This window comes from Mus caroli, unplaced genomic scaffold (genome assembly GCF_978045245.1).
Source record: "Mus caroli unplaced genomic scaffold, Mus_caroli_1 scaffold_15, whole genome shotgun sequence".
NCBI classification, from domain to species: domain Eukaryota; kingdom Metazoa; phylum Chordata; class Mammalia; order Rodentia; family Muridae; genus Mus; species Mus caroli.
The window spans coordinates 20,906,062-20,933,691 of record NW_028227270.1 but is presented as its reverse complement, the minus strand read 5'-3'; the positions used below and the strand labels follow the sequence as shown (position 1 = coordinate 20,933,691).

The following is a 27,630-nucleotide window of genomic DNA, read 5'->3' as shown; positions in this document are numbered from 1 at the left end:
TGTGTGTGTGTGTGTCTGTGTGCTTGCACACGCGTGCACGTGCTCCTGTAGCTGGAATGATCTGATGACCTGTGCTTGCATCAAAATAACTGCAGGTGCTTATAAGAGCAGCAAGGCATCAAACTCAAGAGGGACCCTGTCAGAACTATGGGAAGAGAGTGGCAAAGAATGGGTTACTCCATGAATTCATTCTATTCATTTCTGTGTGTGATCAGTGTGTTAAAATGTCACTTCAGACTGTCTTTAACCTTGTACCATCAGGATACAACAAAATCGAGAGGTGATTCCTGCTTCGCCTGTGGCTTAAAAACAATCATTTTGGTGGCTTGCTCTGTGAGATGACCAGACTGAGGGTGGGGTCTCCATTAGACTTTCTACCCCATCCTGGCCTCTGGACACTGGTTCCTGCATTTCCCATGCTGTGAGGACTTGAAAATTGCATTGCCATTACCTTGGTCTCACAAGTTTCTCAAGCTGAAACCTTGCTTGCATTCACACTTCACCCTAGATCAGGAGTGTCTGCCTTTGCTTTTAGTGTTTCTTTGCCATAGAGAATGCTATGCATTAAATTTAATTAACAACAAAAAGATTTTTACCATCTAGAAAACATTATTTTATTTTAGGTTTGCCTTCTACTAAGCCATGAGGTCACAGGGAATAGGTTCTACAGTTTTCCTTGGTGCCCACAGGGTGTTCTCTGGTTGGAGCAGGCTGGCACTTCAGCCTTTCTTTGGCTTCCTTCTTGACCTGATCTCTTCACCTATCTCAGGAAGCTTCTCAGAGCATACATTTTTGACTGTGTTCATGTTTATGAAGGTCCATGTGCATGTATGGACCCATGCCTGTGGAAGTCACATGACACACCTCACTATTTCTCCCTGGTTGTTAGGTTGTTCAACCTGGCCTCACTTCCCAGGCCAGGTTGTGGAACACCAGGATCCATGCCTCTGCCTCCCCAACCTGGGATCACAAATTCACAACAGTGACACCTGGCTTTTGTCACATGGATCCTGGAGACAGAATGCAACCTCTTGTGTTTGCAAGGAAAGCACTCTGTACTCAATGCCCAAGCACTGACCCTTAGAGTTCCTAATATGCTCAATGCACTCAGTCTCTGCCCAGGAACTGCCCTAACTTGATTGTTTAATAATGACAAGAGCATGCTCAGTAACAGTGTAGACTCTGCCACTATTGCTATGGTAACATTCATGTAAGCTGCTACTATGTAGACACATTAGAATTAACTCAAGTCCTGTGTATGAACAATACTCTTAACATCTGAGATGTTCCTTCATTCCCATGTTGATGGGAGATGGCAAATGATTTGCTGTGTAGTAAGTTAAACTTACTAAGCTAAGCTTCAACATGTAATATTTCTGCCTCAGCTTTCGTACTGCTGGGATTACAGGCATACACCTCTCTACACTTGGCACTAAACTCATATAGTCTGTACTGGCCTCTAACCCAATGTCATAGTTCAACCTGAACATAAGTGTCTCCTTCCATGAGCAGCAATTGCAGGAGTGAGAAATCCTACCATAGAATTCTTACTGTTATGGTTGCTTTCATCCTGTGCAGTGTCCCTTGTCCCCATGTCCCTAACCCCTGCTGGGCCTGAACTCAGAGCCTGTCCTATTTGCTATATAGATGCTCTGCTGACCTAAATTACTAACACTGAGGTTTCCTTTTCCATGGATGCTGGGATGGATCCAGAGGACCTTGCCCATGCTGGCCAAGCAAGTACTATCCTCTTACCTGTCACCTGATTTTATTGGGAATATTCCTGAATTTCTTAACAGCACATGGAGCCATTTAAGACTACATTTATGTCTGTAGCTGTAGCTCAGTCACTAGCGTGCTCTCCTGGCCTCCACGCAGACTGAGGCTCCACCCCCAGCACCTGAGAAGCTCTGTCTCAGAACTCAGCAAAAGGGTCACAAGTTCAAGGCTCATTTGAGTTTGAGGCCAGTCTGGGATAGAAGAAACACTAAAACTTGCTTCCAAAACATTTTACCCACTATTTCAGTTGTTTGAAGGGAACCATCTGTTACAGCACCAACACTACATACTTAGTTATGCTTATCTATGCTAAAAACTAAGTCACTTAATGAACAGCTCCATGGTACAGAAGTTTGCCACTAAACCTAATAACCTCTAAATTAATTCTCTCATGGTAGAAGGAGAGAACCAAGTCCTATAAGTTGTCCTCTGACTTCTGCACCTTCACATATGGGACCCATGGGCATCCACATACAATAGTAAGTAAATAATTGAGTCTAAAATTTTTACATTTACTTTTAAATTCTTCTTGATTTTTGTCTGCATGGTTGCCTGCACCACACATGTGCAGTGGCCACGGAGGTCAGAGGAAGACACTGGATCCTCTAGAACTGGATTTTTGGAGTTGTGAGTTGCCAGAGAGTGCTGGGAACTGAACCTGAGTCCTTCCCAAGAGCAGCAAAGAGCCTTAACCACTGAATCATCTCTCCTGCTCATAAAGTAACAACAAAAACAAACCCAAAATCATTCCATAATAGAGAAATCGCTTATGAAGATAAGTTTTAAAGAAGGGCTGGAGAGATGGTTCAATAGTTAAGAGCACTGACTGCTCTTTCAGAGGTCCTGAGTTCAGTTCCCAGCATCCACATCAGACAGTTCACAAGTGCCTATAACTCCACCTTCAAGGGATATGATGTCCTTGTCTGGCTTCCAAAAGCATCTGTATTCATTGGCAGGGGGAGGGGGAGAGGGAGAGAGAACACACACAAAAAAAGAGACAAGCAGAGTTTGGAATGTGTCTGAAGTTTTACCTGATACCATAGGTAATTCTCTTCTGACCCAGGAATTCACAAAATGTTCTCCCTGTGGAAAGAAATTTGGTTACTGACTGATTAACTTATAAAATAGAATCCATCTCTGAGCTGCAGCTGAAGAGTTCCCACACTGAAGCCAAGTTTCATTAGAGCAGCAGAATTTGGGCAAATCCGTCCTTTAATTTTGGTTTGATTTTTATTGATTTGGGGGATTTTTATGCAGTTCCAAACATCAGTGAAATGGAACCTTTCTCAGGGCTGCTCATACCAGGCACCCAGCTCAACAAGAGAACTGCAGTTACACACACAGATGTATTTGACTCATGAGGAACTGAGACAGAGAAAGAGGGCTCACATCGGAAGGGCCTCTCCAACTGAGCAACTCTCCCTCTGAGGGAACTGCACTCAGACTTTCAGCCCATGCTGCCTGCAGATGTTGCTTCTGAGTCAGTCAGCAAATACAGTCTCCTTTGGCTTCAGTTTGGGTTGTGTTTCCCAACTGCCCTCACTAGTTTGAGTCTAAATGCCCAGCTGTAGGAGGCATCCTGAGTGCCCTGCCTCTGCCAGGTACCACAGAGGACTGAGTGTGACATCCAGGTAGAGGCTACAGAAAGATGCTAGGGGAGTGGCCTCAGTCAGAGAGAAGATGAAGGAGACAGAAACCACCCACAGCCAGCATGGAAAACCAAGTCTACATGGTTCCAGCTTAACAAGAGAACATTTTTGTATTCCTCTCTGTCAACCAGAGATGAGAAAGGGCGAAAGACACAGAATCCATCAGAAAACAAAGCAAACAAAAGCCCTCACCCTGACAATTCAGATATTATTAGGTAAAGAACATGTACTATTGGAAAAAGTTGGCTGGTATAAATTACCGTTACATGAACAAATCCCTCATAGCCTTGGATATACTGGGCAATTTCCTCTGAAGATTTCTTACTTTGAAGAAATTCACATCTGTAATTAGAAATACAATTAAAATATACCCCTATAAATAGAGATGTTCTGCATTCCAATGAGCACTTGATAAAACCTATTGAGCTATTGGGCTTTAAATATCAGTAAAACTGTCAAAAACAAAACAAAACAAAAAAACCTTGCCCCAGTAGTATGCACAAGACCTAAACAGATAAAAACCAGATGGAGCCCTGAAAGTGAGAGGAGGAAGTAGACACAAGGCCCCACCCCTAACCAGGAACTATTTGCAACTGATACCTGCTGATAATGGGACGATCGATTTCTCCAGTGGCATGTCACCGGGTATAACAAAACACTCCAGAGCAGGTCCCATGCCCAGGAATAGTTGGCCAACACAAAACAAACTACACATTTTATTTTTTACTGTTTTTGATTGTTTTTATTTTTGGCTGTTTCTTAGGGAGGATGTTGAAACAGAGAGAGAAAAAACATGACCTTGGCTGAGTAGGAAGTGGGAAGGATCTGAGCAGAGTTAGGGGGTTTGGGGGGAGTGATCAAAATTATTGTACTAGAATTAAAAAAAAACTCATCTTACTCATGTGAATTACAAGTGTCCTGATAGGGCTGGAGAAATAATCTCTTCTGGTGTCTGAAGACAGCTACAGTGCGCTTATATACATAAAATAAATAAATCTTTTTTAAAAATTCTAAAAAAAAAATTTAAAAAAAAACAAGTGTTCTCATAGAATAATTTATTTATATTAATGACAGCACATATAGCTTTTTAAATTGAATCTACAGATTACTTTTGTTTTTATTTTAAAATGAGGTGTTCCTGTGTTGACGGTAAACTCTTGGACTAAAGCAATCTTTCTCCATCAGCCTCAGGAGTAGTATAAGCCTGTTCTATGGCTCTCTGCTGTCAGTTTCCTTAAACCAGAAGTGCAAAACAAACAATCGAAGAGATTGATACTGACTAGAGAGACTGTGAAATCTTTGCCTTTTTGATACAGCTAAGGGGGCTAAGCCTAGTACCCATGATCAGATCAAGGACAGAAAATGAATCAATGTGAAAATTAGTTGTGACATAATGAAACAAAAACATCAAGATAATTTATAAAGTAACATATTAAATCTATTGGTTTTGATTTTTATAAAGTATGTTGAATATCATCTTGAAATATATTTCTTTTCCATAAAAGGAAAGCTACTTTTTAAAAAAGATTTGTCTAGCCAGGCAGTAGTGGCGCACACCTTTAATCCCAGCACTTGGGAGGCAGAGGCAGGCGGATTTCTGGGTTCGAGGCCAGCCTGGTCTACAGAGTGAGTTTCAGGACAGCCAGGGCTACACAGAGAAACCCTGTCTCAAGGAGGCAGAAGCCACCCACAGCCAGCCTGAAAAACCAAGTCTAAGTGGTTCAGCTTAACAAGAAATCATTTTTGTTTTCCTCTCAGCCAATCGCATGCAGTAGATGTTTATTTTATGTATAAGAGTACACTGTAGCTGTCTTCAGACACACCAGAAGAGGATGTTGGATCCCATTACAGATGGTTGTGAGTCACCATGTGGTTGCTGGGAATTGACTGCTAAAAGAGCGGTCAGTGCTCTTAACTGCTGAGCCATTTCTCCATCCCATGAAGCTACTTTTAAGATTAAATGACATTCCTCTAACTGAAACTAATGTTTCTTCCTAATGGTGTGGTAAGGGACTGAAAACTCCTTTGTCAATGGGGGTGAGACCACCCTTCTCCTCTTACATTCTCAGCAGAAGGTGAACTCCATCACATAACTCAAATATTCTCAAGGTCTTCTGTCCACTCCGTGTCTGTGGCATCCAGGGTCCTGGCTACATTTTTCATATATTTCCATTCACTGCACTATGCCTGAATGTAACCCATGTAAGCCATAGCACACAGGGTGGACTATAATGAATTTGTTTATCCATCCTTTCTAAAATACCATAGTAAATCAACTTGCAACTTGCTTTAAAAACATTTCAATACTTTTTTTCCTGTTGAGATAGGATTCTGGATGGCACAGGCTCACCTTAGGCTCTTTAAATATCAAAATTAAAAACCTTCAATTTCTGATTCTCTTGGCTCCACATCAACAGACCTGGGATTACAGGCACCTGATATATGCTATCATTCCCACCTCAATATTACTTTCTTAAGCCATGTTTGGATATAGTTTAATGCTTGTATTGTGTTACTGGGTTCCCAAAATGCATGAGAAGCCTACATGTAAGACACTGTCTCCAGCTGGTTCTGATTGGTGAATAAAGTTGCCAGAGGCTAATGGCTTGGCAGGGAGACAGAGGCCGGACTTTAGGATTCAAAGGCAAGGGGACCAAAGAAAAGGCAGTACCACCATGCTAGAGAAACACAAGGATCAGGCCTGAGAAGTGCAGGACAGAGAGACAGCCAACATGTAAGAGTCAGGGACCGTGGCCCAGGAGGGCTGAAGGCTGGGACGGCCAAGATGGAATATAGGTTTTATTAAGAAATAATTCAGGAATATTGTAGGGGTGTGTTAGCTACGTGGAGGTTTGGAAGTGGCCCCGCCATAGGTGTGGTGTGTGTGTGTGCATGTCTTACATTTGATAATCCACAATGATAATCAACAATATTGGGGCAGTGAGTAGCGAAGAACTCACACTGCTGCTACTGGGTGAGTAGACTAGATTAATCAACTATGGCAACAAAATGGTATTTTTAAAACTACTGCAATTGCTAGGGATGGTGACGCAAACTGCAATCCCAGCACTTAGAAGTCAGGGAAAGGATTGTGAGTTTGATGTCAGTCTGGGATGCATAGCAAGTCCATGTTTCAAAAGTGAAAATTTTATCAAAACAAGCTTACACTGATTATTCAGTTTTTAAAAGTTTGAGAATATCCAACATTTTCTCAATATTTCATAAAAGAAGTGACCAGGCAGCGATTAAAACTGACGCACCTGCTCTTGTGTGAGCAGACCTCGCTCCTTCCAGCTGTTTGGCCTGCCACTGAACTGTCTCCTCTTCCTGTGTGAGTCATGTTCCATCTGCTCTGGGTCAGAGAAGAAGCAAAGGACCCCTGGAGGCAGACATGCAGCTCTACTTAGGGCTGATGACAGATTCCCTGCCAACAGTGTCCAGAGTACAGCCAACAACACTACATGCAGGGCCCTGAGGACAACAGATCCAAGCTAGGCCAGAGCTGATTTAGGAGCCTGGGAACAGCAGCATGGGCTCTGTCTGAGGCTGAAGTGCAGCAGGTGCATCTGCAGGGTACACTGTGACTCCCAAAGAGCAGTAGTGGCAGTCTATGAATTGCTAATCATGGCCGCACTGTTCCTACAACCATCTCATCCCTTCTCAGGAAACATTTCTCCCTCTTACACTGTCTTCACTTATTTCTCTTTCCTCTTTATTCCCTCTTCCCTTCCAACCTCCTCTTCTCTTACTTTCTTTTAGACGTCTTTTCCAAATAATCTAAGTGAAGAAAGCAAAGGAAGAGGGAGAGGACGCAGAGGGAGAGGAAGAAGAAGGAAAGCAGAGCAGAAGCGCATGGCCTGGAGAAGCCACAAATTCTAAGAGGCCTCACAGATGTGGAAGGTGGTAGTGTAGTGTAGCGGTAGGTCTGCCCAGTCTAGATGCACAGCATGTATTCATATTAATTGAGTCATACTTTCATTGCCAGAGCTTGTGTGGGTTGGAGATTTACCACAACAAAGTAAGATGTGAAATTTTCTCACCACCTCACTGCTCAGCAAACTCAAGCCCAAGATCATCTATGTAATTTATGTCACCTCGTAACTTTTTCTGCACATTCTCTGACAGATTGTCATATAGTCTAAGAATATTTAAGGCTGCTCACCCTACATGGACTGTGCATATTTATGGTTCCATTTAAATATAATTCTAGATAGCCTTTCATTTTTGTGAGCATGCTGCCTATGTGCAAGGTGTCTTGTAAATACTTGCCTATTTGGTTTGAGTGTGACCTTGCATCTACCCAGGAATCTTCCTATATACAGTAGTGAACTACAAATATTTTTTTAAAAAATAAATTAAAAAAAAACTCCTATGCACAGTGATGCACATCCAAATCCTAGCAGATCAGAGGTTGATGCAGGAGGATAATCAAGTTTAACCCACCCTGGGATTATATAAAGAGACCTTGTCTTTAAAATAAAATAAAAGCCCTTCCAACCAAAATACCAGTTTACTGAAATTAGAGAAAAGCACTGAAAATAAATAAATAACTCTGGCTAAGTGTAAAGTATAGAAAATTATACAGGACATGTTAAGTAACTTCTTTAAAATAAAATAACAGACAAGGAAAATGAAATGCATAATTCTGGGCTGACAAGACTGATAAGGGGGTGGTAGGCTGTGCTTGCTACTGAAACTGAAGATCTGAGGTTGACACATGGGACTCATTCTCACAGACCATCTTCTGCCCTAGCATCCTGGCATATAAAACACACTCCCAACCCCTCTACACACACCGAAATCTATTTTAGAAATATTAAGAGATGGATGGAAACGAGCACTTGAATGCTGATTCAGATACTTGACCTTGGGCATTAATGCCATCCTTTCCTAGGATACATAATGATAGTGTGGTTCAACTAGTTATTAAAGTCTTATATGCTATAATAGTAACAAATTCTTTATGCGGCACCTAGAATTCACTTTGAAGTCACCTGTTATTGTTATTCCATGGAAAACATTAGCAAGAGATATATGGAATATTTCCTGATGAAGTGCTGACAAGTGCTTATTACTGCTCCTTTTATTTTTTTTAATTTTTAAAATTTTTTTATTACATATTTTCCTCAACTACATTTCCAATGCTATCCCAAAAGTCCCCCATACCCCCCCCCACTTCCCTACCCACCCATTCCCATTCTTTTGGCCCTGGCATTCCCCTGTATTGGGGCATATAAAGTTTGCAAGTCCAATGGGCCTCTCTTTCCTGTGATGGCCGACTAGGCCATCTTTCCATACATATGCAGCTAGAGACAAGAGCTCTGGGGTACTGGTTAGTTCATCATGTTGTTCCAACTATAGGGTTGCAGATCCCTTTAACTCCTTGGGTACTTTCTCTAGCTTCTCCATTGGGAACCCTGTGATCCATCCAATAGCTGACTGTGAGCATCCACTTCTGTGTTTGCTAGGCCCTGGCATAGTCTCACAAGAGACAGCTATATCTGGGTCCTTTCAGCAAAATCTTGCTAGTGTATGCAATGGTGTCAGCGTTTGGAAGCTGATTATGGGGTGGATCCCTGGATATGGCAGTCTCTAGATGGTCCATCCTTTCATCACAGCTCCAAACTTTGTCTCTGTAACTCCTTCCATGAGTGTTTTGTTCCCAATTCTAAGAAGGGGCATAGTGTCCACACTTTGGTCTTCATTCTTCTTGAGTTTCATGAGTTTAGCAAATTGTATCCTATATCTTGGGTATCCTAAGTTTTGGGCTAATATCCACTTATCATTGAATACATATTGTGTGAGTTCCTTTGTGATTGTGTTACCTCACTCAAGATGATGCCCTCCAGGTCCATGCATTTGGCTAGGAAATTCATAAATTCATTTTTTAATAGCTGAGTAGTACTCCATTGTGTAAATGTACCATAATTTCTGTATCCACTCCTCTGTTGAGGAGCATCTGGGTTCTTTCCAGCTTCTGGCTACTATAAATAAGGCTGCTATGAACATAGTGGAGCATGTGTCCTTCTTACTGGTTGGGATATCTTCTGGATATATGCCCAGGAGAGGTATTGCTGGATCCTCCAGTAGTACTATGTCCAATTTTCTGAGGAACCGCCAGACTGATTTCCAGAGTGGTTGTACAAGCTTGCAATCCCACCAACAATGGAGGAGTGTTCCTCTTTCTCCACATCCTCGCCAGCATCTGCTGTCACCTGAATTTTTGATCTTAGCCATTCTGACTGGTGTGAGGTGGAATCTCAGGGTTGTTTTGATTTGCATTTCCCTGATGATTAAGGATGTTGAACATTTTTTCAGGTGCTTCTCTGCCATTCGGTATTCCTCAGGTGAGAATTCTTTGTTCAGTTCTGAGCCCCATTTTTTAATGGGGTTATTTGATTTTCTGGAGTCCACCTTCTTGAGTTCTTTATATATATTGGATATTAGTCCCTTATCTGATTTAGGATAGGTAAAGATACTTTCCCAATCTGTTGGTGGTTTTTTTGTCTTATTGATGGTGTCTTTTGCCTTGCAGAAGCTTTGCAGTTTCATGAGGTCCCACTTGTCAATTCTCGATCTTACAGCACAAGCCTTTGCTGTTCTATTCAAGAATTTTTCCCCTGTGCCCATATCTTCAAGGCTTTTCCCCACTTTCTCCTCTATAAGTTTCAGTGTCTCTGGTTTTATGTGAAGTTCCTTGATCCACTTAGACTTGACCTTAGTACGAGGAGATAGGAATGGATCGATTCGCATTCTTCTACATGATAACAACCAGTTGTGCCAGCACCATTTGTTAAAAATGCTGTCTTTCTTCCACTGGATGGTTTTAGCTCCCTTGTCGAAGATCAAGTGACCATAGGTGTGTGGGTTCATCTCTGGGTCTTCAATTCTATTCCATTGGTCTATTTGTCTGTCACTATACCAGTACCATGCAGTTTTTATCACAATTGCTCTGTAGTAGAGCTTTAGGTCCGGCATGGTGATTCCACCAGAGGTTCTTTTATCCTTGAGAAGAGTTTTTGCTATCCTAGGTTTTTTGTTATTCCAGATGAATTTGCAGATTGCACTTTCTAATTCGTTGAAGAATTGAGTTGGAATTTTGATGGGGATTGCATTGAATCTGTAGATTGCTTTTGGCAAGATAGCCATTTTTACAATGTTGATCCTGCCAATCCATGAGCATGGGAGATCTTTCCATCTTCTGAGATCTTCTATAATTTCTTTCTTCAGAGACTTGAAGTTTTTATTATACAGATCTTTCACTTCCTTAGTTAGAGTCACGCCAAGATATTTTATATTATTTGTGACTATTGAGAAGGGTGTTGTTTCCCTAATTTCTTTCTCAGCCTGTTTATTCTTTGTGTAGAGAAAGGCCATTGATTTGTTTGATTTAATTTTATATCCAGCTACTTCACCGAAGCTGTTTATCAGGTTTAGGAGTTCTCTGGTGGAATTTTTAGGGTCACTTATATATACTATCATATCATCTGCAAAAAGTGATATTTTGACTTCATCTTTTCCAATTTGTATCCCTTTGATCTCCTTTTGTTGTCAAATTGCTCTGGCTAGGACTTCAAGTACAATGTTGAATAGGTATGGAGAAAGTGGACAGCCTTGTCTAGTCCCTGATTTTAGAGGGATTGCTTCAAGCTTCTCACCATTTACTTTGATGTTGGCTACTGGTTTGCTGTACATTGCTTTTATCATGTTTAGATATGGGCCTTGAATTCCTGATCTTTCCAAGACTTTTATCATGAATGGGTGTTGGATCTTGTCAAATGCTTTCTCCGCATCTAACGAGATGATCATGTGGTTTTTGTCTTTGAGTTTGTTTATATACTGGATTACGTTGATGGATTTCTGTATATTGAACCATCCCTGCATCCCTGGGATGAAACCTACTTGGTCAGGATGGATGATTGTTTTGATGTGTTCTTGGATTCGGTTAGCAAGAACTTTATTGAGGATTTTTGCATCAATATTCATAAGGGATATAGGTCTGAAGTTTTCTATCTTTGTTGGGTCTTTTTGTGATTTAGGTATCAGAGTAATTGTGGCTACATAGAATGAGTTGGGTAGAGTACCTTCTGTTTCTATTTTGTGGAATAGTTTGTGAAGAACTGGGATTAGATCTTCTTTGAAGGCCTGATAGAACTCTGCACTAAACCCATCTGGTCCTGGGCTTTTTTTGGTTGGGAAACTATTAATGACTGCTTCTATTTCTTTGGGGGATATAGGTCTGTTTAGATAATTAACCTGATCTTGATTCAACTTTGGTACCTGGTATCTGTCTAGAAACTTCTCCATTTCATCCAGGTTCTCCAGTTTTATTGAGTATAGCCTTTTGTAGAAGGATCTGATGGTGTTTTGGATGTCTTCAGGATCTGTTGTTATGTTTCCTTTTTCATTTCTGATTTTGTTAATTAGAATGCTTTCCCTGTGCCCTCTAGTGAGTCTGGCTAAGGGTTTATCTATCTTGTTGATTTTCTCAAAGAACCAGCTCCTTGATTGGTTGATTCTTTGAATAGTTCTTCTTGTTTCCTCTTGGTTGATTTTGCCCGAGTTTGATTATTTCCTGCCGTCTACTCCTCTTGGGTGAATTTGCTTCCTTTTGAATTTGCTTCCTTTTGTTCTAGTGCTTTTAGGTGTGTTGTCAAGCTGCTAATGTGTGCTCTCTCTAGTTTCTTTTTGGAGGCACTCAGAGCTATGAGTTTTCCTCTTAGAAATGCTTTCATTGTTTCCCATAAGTTTGGGTATGTTGTGGCTTCATTTTCATTGAACTCTAAAAAGTCCTTAATTTCTTTCTTTATTCCTTCCTTGACCAAGGTATCATTGAGAAGAGTGTTGTTCAGTTTCCACGTGAATGTTGGCTTTCTATTATTTATTTTGTTATTGAAGATCAGCCTTAGTCCATGGTGATCTGATAGGATGCATGGACAATTTCAATATTTTTGTATATGTTGAGGCCTGTTTTGTGACCAATTATGTGGTCAATTTTGAAGAAGATGCCATGAGGTGCTGAGAAGAAGGTATATCCTTTTGTTTTAGGATAGAATGTTCTGTAGATATCTGCCAGATCCATTTGATTCATAATTTCTCTTAGTTTCACTGTGTCCCTGTTTAGTTTCTGTTTCCATGATCTGTCCATTGGTGAAAGTGGTGTGTTGAAGTCTCCCACTATTATTGTGTGAGGTGCAATGTGTGCTTTGAGCTTTACTAAAGTTTCTTTAATGAATGTGGCTGCCTTTGTATTTGGAGCATAGATATTCAGAATTGATAGTTCCTCTTGGAGGATTTTACCTTTGATGAGTATGAAGTGCCCCTCCCTGTCTTTTTTGATGACTTTGGGTTGGAAGTCAATCTTATCAGATATTATAATGGCTACTCCAGCTTGTTTCTTCATACCATTTGCTTGGAAAATTGTTTTCCAGCCTTTCATTCTGAAGTAGTGTCTATCTTTTTCTCTGAGATGAGTTTCCTGTAAGCAGCAAAATGTTGGGTCCTGTTTCTGTAGCCACTTTGTTAGTCTATGTCTTTTTATTGGGGAGTTGAGTCCATTGATATTAAGAGATATTAAGGAAAAGTAATTGTTGCTTCCTGTTATTTTTGTTGTTAAAGTTGGCATTCTGTTCTTGTGGCTCTCTTCTTTTAGGTTTGTTGAGGGATTACCTTCTTGTTTTTTCTAGGGCGTGGTTCCCGTCCTTGTATTGGTTTTTTTCTGTTATTATCCTTTGAAGGGCTGGATTCCTGGAAAGATAATGTGTGAATTTGGTTTTGTCGTGGAATACTTTGGTTTCTCCATCTACGTTAATTGAGAGTTTGGCTGGGTATAGTAGCCTGGGCTGGAATTTGTGTTCTTTTAGTGGCTGTATAACATCTGTCCAGGATCTTCTGGCTTTCATAGTCTCTGGTGAAAAATCTGGTGTAATTCTGATAGGCTTGCCTTTATATGTTACTTGGCCTTTTTCTCTTACTGCTTTTAGTATTCTATCTTTATTTAGTGCATTTGTTGTTCTGATTATTATGTGTCAGGAGGTATTTCTTTTCTGGTCCAGTCTATTTGGAGTTCTGTAGGCTTCTTGTATGTTCATGGGCATCTCTTTCTTTAGATTTGGGACGTTTTCTTCTATAATTTTGTTGATGTTTGCTGGTCCTTTGAGTTGAAAATCTTCATTCTCATCCACTCCTATTATTCGTAGGTTTGGTCTTCTCATTGTGTCCTGGATTTCCTGGATGTTTTGATTTAGGATCTTTTTGCATTTTCCATTTCTTTGATTGTTGTGCCGATGTTCTCTATGGAATCTTCTGCACCTGAGATTCTCTCTTCCATCTCTTGTATTCTGTTGCTGATGCTCGCATCTATGGTTCCAGATTTCTTTCCTAGGGTTTCTATCTCCAGTGTTGCCTTATTTTGGGTTTTCTTTATTGTGTCTACTTCCCTTTTTAAGTCTAGTATGGTTTTGTTCATTTCCATCACCTGTTTGGATGTGTTTTCCTGTTTTTCTTTAAGGACTTCAACCTGTTTGATTGTGTTATCCTGTTTTTCTTTAAGGACTTGTAACTCTTTAGCAATGTTCTCCTGTAATTCTTTAAGTGAGTTATTAGAGTCTTTCTTGATGTCCTCTACCACCATCATGAGATATGCTTTTAAATCCAGGTCTAGCTTTTCGGGTGTGTTGGGGTGCCCTGGACTGGGCGAAGTGGGAGTGCTGGGTTCTGATGATGGTGAGTGGTCTTGGTTTCTGTTAGTAAGATTCTTACGTTTACCTTTCGCCATCTGGTAACCTCTGGAGTTAGTTGTTATAGTTGTCTCTGTTTAGAGATTGTTCATCTGGTGATTCTGATTAACGTCTATCAGCAGACCTGGGAGACAGGCTCTCTCCTCTGAGTTTCAGTGGTTAGAGCACTCTCTACTGGCAATCTCTCCTGTTACAGGGAAGGTGCACAGATATATGGTGTTTGGACCTCCTCCTGGCCAAAGAAGAAGGCCCAAACCAGGACCTTTCCCAGATGCTGTGTTGCTTTGGCAGGTCACAGAAGCTGTCAGCTTCTGTGGTGCACACTCTCACCTGTGCAGACTAAGTTTCTAAGTTCGGCGGAGTCCCGGAACCAAGATGGCGCTCCCTGCTCCTGAGGCAGAGGGCTCCCGTGCAGGGCGGACCACTGTCCTCCGGCTGGGAGGGTGCCGGATGTCTTCGGCCCCAAAAGGGTGCTGCCTCAACGGCTCTGTGGCTCCCGCCTGTCCCAGAAGCTGTCTGCCTCTGTGGTGCACACTCTCACCTGTGCAGACTAAGTTCCTAAGTTCGGTGGAGTCCCGGAACCACGATGGCGCTCCCTGCTCCTGAGGCAGAGGGCTCCGGTGCAGGGCGGACCACTCTCCTTTTATTTTTATCAATCATTCCATAATGAAAGCTTGAAAGCCAGTGAAAGGAATACAATTTTACTTGGCAGAAACAAAGAAACAAAAACAAAGAAATTTCAAAACCAGTACTAAAAAGATGACTAAAAATATTTACAATATAATTTTTCTGTGCAGAGACATGCAATAACAAAAACCTTGAATCTCTGAACAAAACATCTGTTCTCTTATGACACTAGGATGTGGGCAACTCAGGACCTACCTGGTCCTCTCTCATTTTAGCAGAGGGTGGCTTTGAACTCCTGATTCTCCAGTGTCCACCTTCCTAATGCTGGGTGTGTGCCCCTGCACCCAGCAAGCATTTTCATTTGGTGCATATGTTGCGGGATGTGATATTATTTTAATGCCTTAACCATTCTTGCTTTCTTTCATTTCTACACCATTGCAGCCCTGGGCAGACTAAGTCATCTATTAGTTAGGGTAAGTCACACAACTGCAGCTTGACAGCGCATCTTAGTATTTGGAATGATAAGTAGATGGCTTGGTAGATAAAGTGCCTCAGCACAAGCATGAGGATCTGGAGTTTGAGTCCCAGTGTCTACTTAGAGGTGGGGTGTGGTCACACTTCTCTAACCCTAGTCCTGGAGTAGCAGAGACAGGCAGTCCTAGGGCTCACTGGTCAGCTAGTCTAGCCAATCTATGAGTTCTGGTCCAGTGTTCCCTGAGAGTGATGAGGTAGCCGTGCTCGGTCAACCTGAAGAAGTCCACATATGTGTATACACACACACACACACACACATGCACAGATATATTAAAATAAAAGCGAAATAGAAGAAAAAAACCGAAGTGACCATGATTCAAATTTGTTACTTACCTTACTTGAAAAGATCTGGGGTACATAAAGACACCAAACTCAGGCACTTTGCTGGATGCCAAGAAGTGCTTACTGACAGGAGCCTGATATAGCTGTCTCTGGGAGGCTCTGCCAGAGCCTGACAAATACAGAGGCGGATGCTTACAGCCAACAATTGGATTGAGCATCAGGTCCCCAATGGAGGAGTTAGAGAAAGGACTGAAGGAGCTGAAGGGATTTGCAACCGCATAGGAAGAACAACAATATCAACCAACCAACCCCTCCCGCCCCACCCCCCCCAACGCCAGAGCTCCCAGAAACTAAACCACCAACCAAAGAATACACTTGGAAGGACCCATAGCTCCAGCCCCATAGATAACAGAGGATGGCCTTGTCAGACATCAATGGGAGGAGAAGCCCTTGGTCCTGTGAAGGCTAGATGCCTTAGTGTAGGGAAATGCCAGGGCAGGGGTGATTGGGTGAGTGGGGGAAGCACCCTCATAGAAGTAAGGGGAGGGAGGATGAGATAGGGTGTTTCCAGAGGGGAAACTAGGAAAGGGGATAACATTTGAAATATAAGTAAATAAAATATTCAGTAAAAAAAGAAAAGAAAAGTTCAGGGGTGATCCCACCTTGGATAGGAGATAGATCAGAACTCAAGGGAATATTCCAACAATGTGGCACTTTTGCATCTTGTTTTATTTTGCTTTGTAAAAAATAAAATACTTATCCACTCACTTGGGGAACCACTTGGCATGCTCCTTCCAGGGCTCATCTCCTTCTTCCCAGTTGCCCAAGCTTCCGCCACAGGAGAAACACTGCACAGTGTCCCTTTTACCTACAGATGCAGGAAAGGGTGTGTCTGGCCGGCAATGGCACCAGCTGTGCCTTGGAGCTGGCCATTCTGCACCAGAACAAGACAGACTCCAGCATGCCTGTTCTTTGTAGGGGTTACAGAAGTGCTCTAGCACTCAGCCATACCCTCAGCCCACTGCTGGTACATTTAAGGTCTATATTTGAAGAAAAGTTACATTTTACTTTAATACACAGGCAAATACATGGCTGCATGTGTGTATGTATATGTATAGATATATAGCAAACCAATAATGCTACACTAAATATATATTAAAGCAGAAGGAAATTTGTTATCCTTGAAATTAAATGGAATACATCTTCCCGGGCACTGGTGGCACACACCTTTAATCCCAGCGCTTAAGAGGCAGAGGCAGGTGGATTTCTGAGTTTGAAGCCAGCCTGATCTACAGAGTGAGTTCCAGGACAGCCAGGGCTACACAGAAAAACCCTGTCTCAAAAAATTTAAAAAAAAAAAAAAAGGAAAAAGAAAAAGAAAAGAAATACTTCTTATGTCTAATGTAACACAGTTCGTCAATGAGGGTTCATTTACAAAATATTGCTCACAAAACGGAACCTAAACTTTAAATACCTTAGAAACACCTCACAAAATGGAATCCACTTACCTGTAAAGACAAAGCCAGCTGCTGAGAGTACACGTGGTGATGTCCCATGGGCATAAAATGGCCAGTCTTCAAAGGACTCCAGTCTGGCTTCCTCTTCATGGTACCTTGCTTTGCCACCTCTCAGCATCTTCTCTGGACTCTTCACCCGGATGTCATACTTGCCAATGTTACCAACATCTTTGCCCAGAAGGAATTCACATTCTGGTCGTAATTTCTTGTGTCTCTCTATGGGAAGTTCCCTGAGGCTGGTACCAAAGAGGATTAAGCTACAGCAAAAGCACTGAACCCCAAGTTTCACGCCTGTGTAGTAAAACCCAGCAGCTGCCATCTCCTGTGGCGTCCATGATCTGAACGTGTCATAGGTCTCAAAAGTCTTTAGTCGTTTGGCTTCACTGCGCATCTGTGAGTTAAAACCTTTCTTCATTTTCATCCGTTCTTTATGCTCTTCTTCTTCTTGGCTCTTTGCCAGCTGAACTGCATCCACCCCGAGAAGAACAGAGAGCTCAGAGAGAAATTCATAATCAATCTCAGAAATTCGATCCTCGGAGGACTCAGCCATTTTCTAAAGGACCAAGGAAAGCAGATAATGGTGATAGGAATGTTTTAACTATAAAGAGCATGGGTTCAGCGCCCATGGTGTAGCTCAGTGGCTAGACACTTGCAGCTAACCCCTGGATCCATGTGCTGAAAGAAGAGAACTGACTCCCACAAGTTGTCCTGACTATTACATGGACACATTCATGCCCCTACCCCACACTACCAAGTAAAGGTAACAAAATATTTAAATACAGATCATGTTCTAAGCTTTTAATGAAGGCAGAGATATTAAAGTAATACCTGGATTGTCAAGACAAAAAGGACATTGTTTTGGGAAAACACAAAACATCAGGTTTCATGTTCTGACTCAAGAAATAATCACTGTGTCTACTTGTGATTCCAGCAAGCTGACTAGCCCATAAGAACAAACAGTAAACAAGACAAATAAGCCTGGTTCATCCATAAAGGTTTGTTTGTTTGTTTGTTCATTTGCTATTCTGTGATAGGGTCATGCTATGTGTCCCATGCTAGCCTAGAACTTGTGGTCAAGGAGCATAGGAGACTGTTTGTTTGGCCTGGGATCCTATTTGGTTTGGGTTGTGCATTTTTCTCACTTATACTAACCTACATATACTCCTCCTTCAGATCCACCCTGCACTGGGTTCATCTCCGAGCCACTCCTACCAACATTTAAGTTTAGACAATGGATAGCATCAATGTATTAGGAAGGAAGAATGGACAGGCTGATCTAGCCTGAACTGGTTTGGGGCACATATGCAGGGAAGTCAAACTGTGTCTTCAAGTAAAAAATTATGGAACGCTGCCTATTGACTGTGGGCTGTCGGGTGTATGGGAAAGAGGGGGAAGGGAGAGAGCCTGCATCCAGCCAGAGTTCCTGTGCTCTGGACAGGTAGATGCGGGAGGAGTGCCAGACGCTTTCCACTTGGCCCCGGGTGGGCATCTGGCTGTGTAAAGCCACTGAACCAACACGGTGTGTGGTGGACAAGGGGCAGCCGCCGATACCAGGTTCTCAGTCTCTGTCATCCCACGCTGAATATGGCAGAGGAGCTGAGAACAGAATAGGGATCCCAGGGATACAGGAAGAGGGTAGAGGTGAAGAGGTTCCCGTGCAGGCAAGAGACCTTAGTCTGGGCCTTGATGAACAAAGACAATCTATGGTTTTAGAGCTTTATTGTAGAAAGTCAGGGGGAAAGAGAGAAGGTAAAAGAGAGAGAGAGAGACCAGCCATGGCCAAGAGGAGAAAAGAGGGAGGGAAAGAGAGAAAGAGAGTTAAAGAGTAAGAAAGGTGAAGGCTTAGAGAGAGAGAGGTAAAAGCTTAGAGAGAGAGTAAGGAACATAAGAGTTTAAGAGAGTGAGGAGGGGCCAAGCAGCCCCTCTTATAGTGGGGTTGTTATCTTGCTGTTGCTAGGTAACTGAGAGGAGACTATCCTGAAGGTCCGAAGCTTGAGACATTGTGTACATGACTGCTAGCCACAGCTTCTCCTATGGGGACTGTGGGGACAGTAACTTTGACAGGAGCCAGGGCCCCAGGAGACATGAGGGAATGCCTTCCATCCCATGTAGGTGGGAATTACCACCCATCAGGTTCTACCCGGGGCTCAGGCCTCAACTCAATTGGAGACCAGCCTGTCTGTGAATAGCCCATTGCCCCACTATTGACCATTTTATTGTTATGTATAATTAGGTATGCATATGAAGAAAGTTAGATGCATTATGGAAAGGGTCATACTCAGGAACTTAAAGGTTTGGTTAATTTCAGCCTGCCAGACAAAATAAAGAACCAATCTCCTTACTGGGAAGCAACTCCTTCCTCTTCTTCAACCCCATGATCGAAAGCCCCAGACACCAGTCAGGGTGCTTCCGGACTCTCTTTGACACAGCCATTTGTCAATCTTGGCAGTGTCTCCCTCTCTAAATATGTAACATCACTTAGCTCTGGATAGTTATTTTTGCTTCTTTAGAAAATCTCTTTGAGACTTTATTTTCAGTTGTTTGAATAAGAGGCCAAGCACCTGGAAACACCCAGACCATACCGCCGCAGGCTACAGAATACTACGCATGTTTGCATCACCAAGGCCAGTTCTAAATGTTAATAATGAAAGCATTGTTGTGACATGAGCATATATTTACCATGCATGTCAGAGGAAAGTAAATACCAAATTCCATCAGCTGGCAGAGACAATTTCATAAAATTACTTGGTTCTGTAAAAAAAAAAAAAAACAAAAAAAAAAAAAAAACTCTTTGTACCGGCTGGTTTTGTGTCAACTTGACACAGCTGGAGTTATCATAGAGAAAGGAGCCTCCCTTGAGGAAATGCCTCCATGAGATCCAGCTGTAATTTTCTCAATTAGTGATCAAGGCGGGAGGGCCCAGCCCATTGTGGGTGGTGCCATTCCTGGGCTGGTAGTTTTGGGTTCTATAAGAAAGCAAGCTGAGCAAGCCAGAAGCCAGCCAGTAAGCAGCATTCCTCCATGGCTTCTGCATCCAATCCTGCCTCCAAGGTTCTACCTGTGTAAGTTCCTGTCTTGACTTCCTTTAGTGATGAACAGCAGTATGGAAGTGTAAGCCGAATAAACCCTTTCCTCCCCAACTGGCTTCTTGGTCATGATGTTTGTGCAGGAATAGAAACCCTGACTAAGACACTTTTGTGTGTGTTGTGCTCACTCTTCAGATTTAGTACTCAGCATGCAAACTCTGTTAGTTCAGGAGTAAGCCCTCAAAACAGTTGTGCTAGTAACAAAGTCCTAACTCAAGCGGGACTCTGACCAGGTAAACAGAGGTTATTGAAGAAGTCTAAACTCTGCATTCCTCAGGAATGTCCAAAGGCAGAGTTCTGTTTACCAGGAAACTCACTACAGCTACCTGGGACAAGGGCATCTAGTTCCTAATAACCCAGGAAACTCACTACAGCTACCTGGGACAAGGGCATCTAGTTCCTAATAGCCCAGGAAACTCACTACAGCTACCTGGGACAAGGGCATCTAGTTCCTAATAGCCCAGGAAACTCACTACAGCTACCTGGGACAAGGGCATCTAGTTCCTAATAGCCCAGGAAACTCACTACAGCTACCTGGGACAAGGGCATCTAGTTCCTAATAGCCCAGGAAACTCACTACAGCTACCTGGGACAAGGGCATCTAGTTCCTAATAACCCAAACAGCTTGCAGCAACTCCCAGCCTGTTTTGACCCACACCTCTCCTCCCTGTCCCCTTAAGATTGGCAAAGCTTTTCCCATTACACTATTCTCTGCCCTCCATGAGAACATCTGAGAGTCTAACTTCCCAAATAAACTTCTTTTTCTCTACCCATGCAGTGGACCAGTTCAGTGGTTTCACCACACCCTTGCCTACAAACTCCAGATGCCCCACTCCACATGCAGGCAGGGATTTGAGTCTGACAGGCAGTCACTGGGGTTCCCAAGTTCTTAGATATTTTGACAATAGGTTTGTGGAGCACATGGATAGTTACAGGGACTACCTACTGATAGTTTAATAAAGGGAACACTCTGACGGCGTAAGAACGGTACCGGTTTTGAAAAGCTAGCAATTCTTTAGCATGCTCCTGTGGTTGAATGAGGCCCAGGCCAGGAAGGGTTTCCAGTCTTCAACAGCTGCTACTTTTCATGTTAATCTCTGAACTCTACTCCTCCACTCTATTTATTGCCTATTCTTCTGACTCAGGAACATAATTTTTGTTACAGTTGCTGCAGTTTACTCTATGATTTTGTTCTCTTAGTTAAACGTTTCATTGTCCCATTAACAAATGTATAAATAAATGTACTAGGGTGGATGTTAGGAATTGAGCCCAGGTTCTCTATTTGGGCTAACAGGCTTGCATTCACCAATCCCTCAGTTCCATCAGTGGTCTAGAATGGGTGTAAAGGATTGAGCTCAGGACTTTTTCCATAGAAGGAAAGTACCCAACCACTGAGCTACCTCAGCAAGCACAGACATGGCCACAACAGACACCTACAAAGTTAAGTACTAGTAGACAGAGACAGAAGCTTCTGGGTTCCTTTCATGAATAAACAGTTTTTACTACTACTTATGTATTGTTTAGCTAGCTACTAGAGAGCACTGCCATCAGAACTTGAGAAAACAGTATTTTTAGCCTCTCATCTGAGTTCTCCCTGTGCACTTCCCTGCCCTTATAAACACTCTGATCTGCTCCTAAATTTAGGACAATGCATATTACTGTCTCCTCCTTCAAGAGTTAATCCAACAGACTTGTCAATCATCCAACCAAGAGACCACTCCACAGGAAATCTGATTCACCACAAGATTTGGTAAGAACATGGGCAGGATAATTATCTCCACAGAGGATCGTGTTGTTATTTACACAGCTTCCACTATGCAACACTGCTAAGCCTGTCCAACTTTCTCAGTTCTAACTCAAAAGCTATAGCTTTGGGGCTTGATGGTTACAAACACTGGATATTCTTCCAGAGGACCTGGGTTCCATTTCCAGCACCCATATAGCAGCTCACAATGGTCTGTAACTCCAGTTTCAGGGAGATCTATCGTCCTCTTCTGGCCTCCATGGGCACCAGACATGCACCTGATTGCACAGACACGCATGCAGATAAAACACCCATATATATTAAATATATAATTTTGTGAAACCTGTAACTTTTCCTTTTTCTTCCTATTCCATTTCTGGATAGTGACCAAAAGTCTAAGCATGGGTTCCTGACACTTTAGACTTCCCATTTCCCTGAAGACCCCCACTCCCAGCCCATGCAGCTGCTTGTTGAACTCCATTGCTGAGTTTGTCTGTGTTCTTGGTCCTAACTGAAAAATTTTACGTCCCTCCTCTTCTCCATTTCTCTCCTCGGGCAGCTGCCATGACTTACACCTTGTCTACCTCATTGTTTTCTCTGAAATTCTAATAAAATGATCCTTGTGCTTCCTTCTGATTCTCTGCTTTTTTTTTTTCATAACATGACTTAGAACCCAAAAGCAAACCTTGATTTCCCCTTAACATGTTGTATGGTTGGGTATTTGTGACTTATGAGTGTGGGCACATTCATGCCATAGTGGTCCTCTGGAGGTCAGGGAATAACTTTTGGAAGCTGGCATTTTCCTACATCCTCCCTCCACAGTGCAATCCAGTGATTGACCTCAGGCCTGTGAGGCAATCTCTTTACCTTCACTGCTTTGGGGTTTTTTGTTGGTTGGTTGGTTTTGTTTTGCTGTTGCTGTTTAATTAATTAATATGTCTCAATAGCTACTCCTCTGAAATAGACCATTAATGCTGTTGCCATTTTTCTCTTTATAAACAAAGATGAGATCAATATACTAAAAGCAAAACCTTTCCCCAAGTTTTAACATTTCCTCAGAGTAAATTTCTGAAATAAGAATTGCTGACCTGGGGGCCGGAGAGATGGCTCAGTGGTTAAGAGCACTGATTGCTCTTCTGAAGGTTCTGAGTTCAAATCCCAGAAAATATATGATGGCTCACAACCATCTGTAATGAGATCTGACGCCCTCTTTTGGTTTGTCTAAAGATAACTTCTGTGTACTTACATATAATAATAAAATCTTTGGGTCGGAGTGAGCAGAGGTTCTGAGTTCAATTCCCAACAACCACATGATGGCTCATAACCATTTGTACAGCTATGGTTTATTCACATAAAATAAATAAATAAATCTTGAAGAAGAAGAAGAAGAAGAAGAAGAAGAAGAAGAAGAAGAAGAAGAAGAAGAAGAAGAAGAAGAAGAAAGAAAGAAAGAGAGACAGAGAGAGAGAGAGAGAGAGGAAGAAGAAGGAAGAAGAAGGAGGAAGAAGGAGAAGAATGAGAAGAAGGAGAAGAGGGAGAAGAAGAAGAAGGAGAAGAAGGAGAAGAATTATTGCTGAGTCAATCATACATCCACCATGGATTCTGGATTCTGTCAGGCACTGTCTCTAGATAACGGTCCCCTGAGGTCCTTTTACCTTCAGTTCAGTCAGGCTCCTGCTTCTTCCTCAGGTGGTTTCCTGCAATGAGATTTCCCATATCAGAACTTTGTGTCTAACAGGAACTAAAGTCTGCTTACAAACTGAGACCTGATGTCCCAAGGGAGAAGGAGTCTCCATGGCTTTCTAGCCCAGCATCTCCCAGTGACATCCAGGGTGACAGGTATGAGCTGTGAGAAGAGGCTCCAGTAGTGGCCACAAGTAGCTGGTACTTCCTTGAAACAGGTTTTGTGGCTCCATCAGAACCCATTGGACAATGGCTACTTGAAGTTCTCAAAGAGTGTCCTATCATTCAAAGCCAGACATATATCTAACTCCTCTCCAAACACCCAGCCAACAAAACCCAGTAATTTTGAAAATTAGGTTTGCAAAAACTTTCAAACATAATATGTGATTGCTCCAGGAATCAAGAAAATTAGCCAGTTTTTTTATCCTTTTTATCTTCATCTGGCATCTAGTAAATTAATTATATAAGTTGGGGGTTTGAAGAGTAACCCAAGTTTTTACCATTTGCTAGGTCTTGTTTTCCTTAGCTAACCAACCCCTCCTAGTGGTCACCTGATTCATTGGAACTTTCAGTTACCTCACTCAGATTTGTTCATGTAATGGAGCAGTGCTTCTCAGGTGAATCAAATTGAAACTTTCCATCAATAGTTTGTAACAGTACGCAAGGGGATTGAAATATCCTCTGGAATAACTAGGTGTAGTGGCACTCACCTTTAGACCCATCACTCCGGAGCAGAGGCAGGTGGACTTCAAGGTGAGTTCAAGGCCATCCTGGTCTACAAATCAAGATCCAGGACAGCTATATATTCTTGGTTAGTCTTGAACTTGTGGTAATCCTTCTACCTCAGTCTCCCAAGTGCTAGATAATTTAATGCACTTTTATTACATTTTAAAAGTGTGTGTGTTTGTGTATAAACATATATGCAAGACACCTGTGTTGAAGTCAGAAGACAACTTGTATGAGTCAGGTCTCTTTCTACAAAGTTTATCCCAGGGATCAAACTCAGGTTATCAGGTCTACAGACTTTGCTTGGTGAGTTATCTAGCCAACCCACTTAATGCATCCTTAAAATCCTATCAGTTGAGGACAAAGCCATTGGAAGGTTACAATTTATTACATCCACTATCATCTGCAATTAACTTCCTGTATCTTTTTATCACAGACCATAAGAAATTTCTGAATAATGTGTTGCAGTTATAAAGTATACTTGTGTCTTCAATGAAGGCTGAATCGCTCAACATTACCTTATAGCCTATAGATCTGTGGTTCACAATCTGTAGGATCAAAGGACCCTTTCACAAGAGTCGCGTAAGACCATCAGAAAACACTGATATTTTCTTTTTTTTTTTAATAATTTTTATTAGGTATTTTCCTCATTTACATTTCCAATGCCATCCCAAAAGTCCCCCATACCCTCCCCACCACTCCCCTACCCACCCACTCCCACTTTTTGGCCCTGGCGTTCCCCTGTACTGGGGCATATAAAGTTTGCATGTCCAATGGGCCTCTCTTTCCAGTGATGGCCGACTAGGCCATCTTTTGATACATATGCAGTTAGAATCAAGAGCTCCGGGATACTGGTTAGTTCATAATGTTGTTCCACCTATAGGGTTGCAGATCCCTTTAACTCCTTGGGTACTTTCTCTAGCTCCTCCATTGGGGGCCCTGTGATCCATCCAATAGCTGACTGTGAGCATCCACTTCTGTGATATTTTCATTAAGATTCATATAGTAGCAAAGTTACAAGTTGTGAAGTCATAACAAAAGTAATTTTATGGTTGGAAGTCACCACAACATGAGGAACTATATTAAAAGTTCATATAATTAAGAAAGTTGTCAATCACTGTAATATAAATATTTATAAATATAAATATAATATTTCAAATTAAATACTTAAATAGGCCTAGGTAATTCTAAATGTTTGTAGTGAGAGATGCACACTTGGAGCACAGAGGCATGAGGGAATGGCTTTCTGATTAGATCTCAGGGCTGCTTCACATAGTAGAAATCCATGCCTGCCACTGTAAACCAGGCTGAAAGCCTTTGGTTAGACTGGGTATGGTGGCACATGGTTTTAATTCCAGCACACAGAAGGCAGAGGTAGGAAGATTTCTGTGAGTTTGAGATGAGTCTAGTCTACATAGCAAGTTCTAAGCCAGCCAAGGCTGCAGACTGATATCCGATGTAAAAATATTTTGTAAGTGCCTGTAGCTGGAAGGCCATAGACCCTATGGGGCAAGTACTCTAATTACTTTTCTTTTATGATATCGCGATAAACACTATGACCAAAAGCAACTTAGGAAAGGAACGACTTCTTTCAGCTCACAAGTCCAAGTCACAGTCCACCACTAAAGGAAGTCAAAGCAGGAGCCTGAAGACAGGTCTGCCTGCCATTCCACACAGCATTACCTCCAACTAAGCAACTCACTTCACAGTCAGAGAAGAAAGCGTTACCTTATGTAGACTGTTGCTTGTCAGCTGGCTCACACACCAGCTTATAACCAGCCAGCCTTTTTATATAATTAATGATCACCTACTTAGGTATGGAACTGCCTTCAGTGCGCTGGGGCCTCCTACACTGATTAACAACCAAGCGAGTATCTCTACAGAGCAATATGATCCTTGAATTTCCTCAACTGAGATTCTCCTTTTAGATAATTATAATCTGTGTCAACCTGACTTCCAAAGCCAACCAGGGCAGCAACCTATTACTAATGTTTCACGCTATGGTCATGTCGTCAAACAGCTTCCTGAATGCTTATTCCCACTGATTACTGTAGCTCTGTCTTGGTCAAAGAAGTTCTTTCTGCAGTGAGGAGAAGTCAATGTATGGATTCATACTCGGTCAAGTGTTCAGAATAAGTAACTCTTGAATGATCGGCCATAAATGAGTCATCTATCTCAACCTCACCCCCATGAGGCTTAGGAGACATCATGTATGAGAGGGCAGAAGGAAACTAAGAGCTAGAGAGTGAGGAAGAAAGCCGTAAAGTGTGGTTTTCTAGATATGACATGGACATTGAACTCGTGAACTCTAGAGCAGCTGTGGTTAGTTGCACAGACCTCATAACCTTAAGGCAGTCAGTAGTCTAGCACAGACAGGGAGGGGCTTGTAAAGTCCAGTGCCAACTGAATAGCTTACTGGCAGTTTACGGATGCTATGGAACAGAGTCAGGTGTTTTCTGCCAGGGTTGTGGCCAGTTGTAGATCCACTATGACACAGAGCATGACCCCAAACCCATACAGACAGTACTAGTTGAACTCAGTTGCTGATGAAAAAAAGAAGGGACATGAAGATGGGAAAGGACCTGTATGGGGTGTGTGAGTAGGAATAAGGGGGTAGGGTATGACCAAGATACATCATATGGATGTATGAAGCTTTGTAAATAAAGTACCTAAAGGATTTTAACACACAAACTAACAGAATATATGCAGTCAGTAAATTTTTGGAAAGATTTTAAAAGATATACCATATATATTATAAAAAGATATATCTCTTTTTAATAAAAAACATACTTGAGACTATCAAATGATAAGTAAAACAATATTTTTAAAAAGAACTATCTAGAGAAAAAGATTTCTGGGGGCTGGAGAGATGGGTCAGCAATTAGCACTGACTGCTCATCCAGAGGTCCTGAGTTCAATTCCCAGCCTCACAACCATCTGTATGATCCTGCATGGGTTCCGATGCCCGCTTTTGGTGTGTCTGAAGACAGCTACAGTGTACTCACATACATAAAATAAATAAATCTTTTCTTTAAAAAGGAAAGAAAAGAAAAAGATTTCTTCCACATTATATCAGAGAAGCCTGAACTGACCAGACTGGCTTGACTTTTACTCTTCCACATCCCAGAATATAAACTCTCCAGGCTGGCGACTAGAGTCTTAGGGCATATTCATCATGACATAGAAATCATGGTGCCAGGATTTTGAGACAGCTGGTCAAACTGTGTCTTCACTCAGGGAGGAGAGAGCAGTTGGTGGGCACCT

The 27,630-nt window shown here is 42.0% G+C and overlaps 2 protein-coding genes across 2 annotated transcripts in view; both read right to left on the bottom strand.

Moving 5' to 3' along the window:
• Positions 1-27,630, bottom strand: part of LOC110289217 (baculoviral IAP repeat-containing protein 1a) — a 50,288-nt gene that overhangs the window by 20,496 nt on the left and 2,162 nt on the right. The window contains exons 2-6 of the mRNA XM_085830883.1: positions 23,613-23,654; positions 17,119-17,680; positions 16,379-16,478; positions 3,689-3,770; positions 2,811-2,862 (exon numbers count right to left, since the gene is read on the bottom strand). Coding sequence (XP_085687009.1) covers positions 2,811-2,862; positions 3,689-3,770; positions 16,379-16,478; positions 17,119-17,677 — 793 coding nt within the window. The 5' untranslated portion in view covers positions 17,678-17,680; positions 23,613-23,654. The remainder of the gene's footprint in view (positions 1-2,810; positions 2,863-3,688; positions 3,771-16,378; positions 16,479-17,118; positions 17,681-23,612; positions 23,655-27,630) is intronic.
• Positions 23,604-27,630, bottom strand: part of LOC110307932 (general transcription factor IIH subunit 2) — a 45,101-nt gene continuing 41,074 nt past the window's right edge. The window contains exon 17 of the mRNA XM_029468288.2: positions 23,604-23,654. Within this exon, the coding sequence (XP_029324148.1) occupies positions 23,620-23,654 (35 nt within the window). The 3' untranslated portion in view covers positions 23,604-23,619. The remainder of the gene's footprint in view (positions 23,655-27,630) is intronic.